We start from the raw sequence: 2,680 nt of genomic DNA on the forward strand, positions 1-2,680 counted from the left end.
TAAATAAATAAAGCTTGGTTCTTAAGGAATGAACTCTCAACACAAGTCCCTTGTCCTCACCAGAGAATACTGTGAAGCAGGGATTTGGGCTTCGGTTCCTTATCTACATACAGTACAAAAACAGGATTTTGCTTTAAATAGTTAGCAGTCAGTTGTACTTGTCCCAAATCAAAATATCTCAGATTTTAAAAATAGAATTATTCATTCTTTTGGTACATATTCTACCCCCTTACTTCAGCTGTTTGGAAATATTTTATATATGGGTATATTGTGCAGCTGTATAGTTTGTGCTTCTCTATTTTTTACCTTTATTGGAAATGGGAGTCAACAGCTTAAATACCAAACCAGTGTTTGAAAGAAGTGTGTACACAGTGTGTGGTATAAATGGGGTTAGGAGGGAGAAGACTTGATACATTAGCAACTGCAAATGGAATATATATGTATATATATATTTTTAATTACATAAATTTAAAGCAGCAGATATTTAAACATGAGTGATTAGGATTTTTGTATGTGGGCAGCCTGGCTTTTCTGAACAAACACCAACTGAGCCCCTCCCAGGACTTTGGTGAATTTTTCTCCAGCAACCATTACTCTAGTCAAAGTAAACAACAGTGTTCCTGTGTGGTTTTGTTTGCTTTTTAATTAAAAATCCCTAATATCACCACCACAAAACCAAGTTTGTTTTGCTCTGGACTTTCCTTATGAATGGTAAGCTTATCTGACTTTTAGACTTTTGTTGGGGGGCGAGCATTGGAGGGATGGGACAACTATAGGAGACTCAGCTCACATGTGTGAGGTGGCAGGAAAGGCTTGTGGGAGGAGATTCTGGTGAAGCTGCAGCACTGCCTCACTTGGAAGGTGGAGTGATACTGATGGGTTGCGTAGGATCTTCAGGTTTTCCACCAGTAACTCAACCCATCCCCATCTGCTTGCTTAAGAAAGATCATGTTGACTTGGAGTTAATAGGGGGAACTGATTGAACCTCACCCAGGCAGCCCCAGCTATTGCTGTATCTGCAGAGGGTTATGACCAGAGCAGCTGCCTGCAGGTCAGGATAGGGTTTCAGGACCAATCCTACTAGTGCAACCAGAAGAAGGGAGCTTCACCTACAGCCAGGATTTACAAACAGCATTTTTATGTCTCCTGCCTTCTGACATCTGAGCTCCAAGCTCGGCTCAGCCTGTCTTAGAGCAGCAAGTTATATTTTAAGTCGTGTTTGGTATTCTGTACTTAAGTCACTTTTCCCTATGATTTGCATTTGAAGTGTTGTAAACTTGGTCAGTATTTCTATTAAAATATCAGGGGTCGGTCATGTTGTGTATATACTTTTCTTCCTAATGATTTTATAGAGAAGATTTCATCCCATTCCCAGGAGGGAGGTGGGGGAAAGTTGCCAATAGACCAGCAGAGTAACATGAGGGTGAAACTGGAGGTGTTTCTGGTATTATGGCGTCTCTGAACTCATCAGTCCCTGTAGAGAAATGCATTATTCTGTTACGCTCATGAATTCTATGTCTGATCTGCCATCTCAAAGTCTTCAGCTTCTGGCGATGGGCAGCAATTAGCCATATACATAAAATAGAACACGTAGTAGAGGAAGCTGAGGTTACTGGGGTATAAAGCACTCCCTATTTAACACATGTCCGCCGAACGGCTTGAAGGCACCGGTCCCTGGCGCCACCTTAAGCAGACACAAGGACCACAGGCAAGGAGGTTCCGCTTGTAGCTTCTGAGACTAGGTGACCTGCATCTGCACAACCGAAGCTCCCACCAATCGTGCCTTCGGTCAGTCTCTGTACTAGGCTTTTCTCAGAATCAAAGCGTCAGACTTCTGTTTTACTTAAGGATTTGCCCAGTGGCGACCAGCTCGGACCGAGATAAGAGCAAAGCCTCAGAAGCGCAGCTTTTAGATTTAAGCTTGCTGCTCAAAAGTTCGGAGCAGCGGGGCTTCACTGAGCCGCTGGTGTTCCACGGAAAGCTGCCCGGGCCTGGAAGGCGCCTTTGAGGCGCCGGAACCTTTGGTTCCAGGCCGTGGACCGCGCCGGCAGCGCCTGGGGCCTTCCGGGGAGAAGAGAGAGGAGCGAACGCGCGGCGATGGCGGCGGCGCCGGCCCTGAAGCACTGGCGCACTACGCTGGAGCGGGTGGAGAAATTCGTGTCGCCGCTCTACTTTACCGATTGTAATCTCCGCGGCAGGTGTGGCCCCCTCGCCCAGGGCACCCGCCAGCCGCATCCACGAGTCTCTAGCCTTCCCTTCCGGGGGAAACCCAAGCTTCGGCCACATGGGCCGAGGGACAAAATATCCGCCTCAGATAGTGCTGGGGCCCAGGAGGAGGGAGTGGGGAGAGACTGTGTCGTGGGGCAGCCCTCTCGGCGGTGGATGGAGGGAACGCGCATCCCCACCCGCCGGATGGCCCACGAGCGCGCGCCCACCTGCCCCTCCCGCCCAGGCTCTTCGGAGACAGCTGCCCAGTGGCCGAGCTTTCCAGCTTCTTGACGCCCGAGAGACTTCCCTACCAGGAGGCAGTCCAGCAGGACTTCCGCCCCGCGCAGGTCGGCGACAGCTTCGGACCCACGTGGGTAACGCTCCAGAGAGAGGGCGGAGCCCCTGGGCCCCACCTCCCAGCTTGCTTGCCGCCCCTAAAAACCCCTATTGTCGGCTCTCTGCCCCAGACCGG

The 2,680-nt window shown here is 49.6% G+C and overlaps 1 protein-coding gene across 1 annotated transcript in view; it reads left to right on the forward strand.

Moving 5' to 3' along the window:
- Positions 1–1,699: 1,699 nt before the first annotated feature.
- The window catches only part of MAN2C1 (mannosidase, alpha, class 2C, member 1), a 12,289-nt gene continuing 11,308 nt past the window's right edge, over positions 1,700–2,680 (forward strand). Inside the window, 2 exon segments of the mRNA XM_010843326.1 lie at positions 1,700–2,198; positions 2,453–2,578. Coding sequence (XP_010841628.1) covers positions 2,098–2,198; positions 2,453–2,578 — 227 coding nt within the window. The 5' untranslated portion in view covers positions 1,700–2,097.

Source organism: Bison bison, unplaced genomic scaffold (genome assembly GCF_000754665.1).
Source record: "Bison bison bison isolate TAMUID 2011002044 unplaced genomic scaffold, Bison_UMD1.0 scf7180017864181, whole genome shotgun sequence".
Classification (NCBI taxonomy): domain Eukaryota; kingdom Metazoa; phylum Chordata; class Mammalia; order Artiodactyla; family Bovidae; genus Bison; species Bison bison.